Source organism: Phytophthora parasitica (genome assembly GCF_000247585.1).
Source record: "Phytophthora parasitica INRA-310 unplaced genomic scaffold supercont2.82, whole genome shotgun sequence".
Classification (NCBI taxonomy): domain Eukaryota; phylum Oomycota; class Peronosporomycetes; order Peronosporales; family Peronosporaceae; genus Phytophthora; species Phytophthora nicotianae.
The window spans coordinates 150095-152001 of record NW_008649068.1 but is presented as its reverse complement, the minus strand read 5'-3'; the positions used below and the strand labels follow the sequence as shown (position 1 = coordinate 152001).

At 51.7% G+C, this 1907-nt stretch overlaps 1 protein-coding gene across 1 annotated transcript in view; it reads left to right on the top strand.

Moving 5' to 3' along the window:
* Positions 1 to 872: 872 nt before the first annotated feature.
* PPTG_24316 (hypothetical protein) overlaps positions 873 to 1907 on the top strand; it is a gene marked incomplete at both ends in the record, with an annotated part of 2557 nt that continues 1522 nt past the window's right edge. The window contains one exon of the mRNA XM_008916347.1: positions 873 to 1826. Coding sequence (XP_008914595.1) covers positions 873 to 1826 — 954 coding nt within the window. The remainder of the gene's footprint in view (positions 1827 to 1907) is intronic.

Here is a 1907-nt window from a genome sequence, read left to right as displayed (position 1 = left end):
GCAAGCGCAGTTTCTCGTGCATCCTAACGTTGCGATATCGGCCCTACTACAGTACTACTAATATATGATGAGCCCTGCTACAGCTGCAACGAAGCCCTTGACTTGGACAGACTGAAAGAACTCGAAGCTGCGATACGCTCGCTACCGATTGAGTACTGCTTTCTAAGAGTGCAAACCTCAAGAAACACTCAATCGACGTTCTCTTTTACGGCAAGCTTGTAGGTTGGTTGCACGACCGAAGAGCTCGAACCAAGCTGCATGTATTGTTAAAAAAAATAACATCGGCAGGGACATGTTGAAGCCATGTAAAACGAAAAATGAAAACTTGGAACAGTGTACTTGCATTTCAAGTGCCTGTGCTGTAAAGTCGGGCTAAGCTACCGTACAGCATTCACTTGCTGGCAAGAACAGCAAATGATATCAATTACTTTGGCATACACTTTTTGCGTTCGAGCAACCTTTACCGGATACTTCCTTTGAGAAGAACGCTTGAACGAATCAAACGGGCAGAATACAGTTTGAAAGCATCCCAGCTTGGGCATCACGCTGTGGATCGATCGTATCTTCGAACGCGAGGCAGGGTCAGGCATTGCAAAAGCGTTGGAGCACTACGCACTGTACCACCGTAACGCGCTTTGGAACCAAACACTTTGGCAGTAGATTCGTTGATTCGGTTTGGCGCCGGGCAATGTCGAGAGATTTGAGGTGCCTAAAAACGGACGGGAAAACACACGAGGAAGTGTAGGGCATGTGGACAGTCCGTCGCGACGCCCCGAAAGCTTCACTTTCCGTTTTATCGTGCTCGGCCCAGTCCGTGCCGTAGGTCGCACCGAGAAGTCCATAGCAAAAGTCTCAATAAATTGCCGGATAGAATGAAGGTATCAACAATACTTGCTGTCTCGGCTGCAACAGTTTTGGTCGCTAATGCCGAAAGCTACAGTGAACCGGATCAAGCCATCTGGATCGATCGTCACAACTACTTTCGCAGAACGGGTTTGCCATGGTCTGCCGGCAACATGCGTCGCATTGATTGGGATGCTGACCTGGCCACCAAAGCTGCTTCGACTGCATCGAAGTGCTCGGCCACTTGTGGAAAAGGTATCAACGCGTTCCAGACATCATTAACCAACGCGTCGTCGGCCATTGATGAGGCGATTCAACAGTGGGTCGTGGAAACTGGCGTGACGACCATCAAGACCATGGCACAGCCCGGTTCCAGCGGGTTGGACGTGGGCGTAGGCTACTACAACTCGTACTCACAGATACTCTGGGCGGAAACCACTAGTGTCGGTTGTGCGACAGCGACCTGTTCAGGAGGAGAGTTGGTGGTGTGTGAGTACTCCCCTCCAGGTAACGACGGGAAGTCTCCTTGGTACAACCACGCGTCCCAAGGTTCTGAATGCCCGGATGGAACAACTGCGTCCGGTGGTCTCTGTATCGACGAGGGCAACGATGCCAACAGTCCGATCGCTCCGATTCCTGATGGCAAATATACGTACCAGGTATACCCGGCTTTTGTGACGGATATCCAAACTATTCTACTGAATACTGCACGAGATATCGCCAACGGGTCCATTCCTCCGACGACACAGTCAAGCAACTCGACGTCGTCAACACCAGAGGCGACCACAGCTACCCCTTCTAAGGAAACTACACCATCGTCAAAGACGAAGACGAGTTCCTCTGCCTCCAGTAGCGGCAGTTCCTCATCGGAATCCTCAACGAAACAGGAGACACCAAAGAAGGCGGCCGACACGAAGTTGTCGTCCGAGTCCTCGCCTGCGTCACAGGTAACGCAGGATGACGGCGAACAGGCTCCGGGAACGGTGAAGGCGAGCTCGGAAACTGGCTCGACTTTCCAGAACGCAGCCAAAACACCGGCACAACAAACAAGCACATCAGAGGGC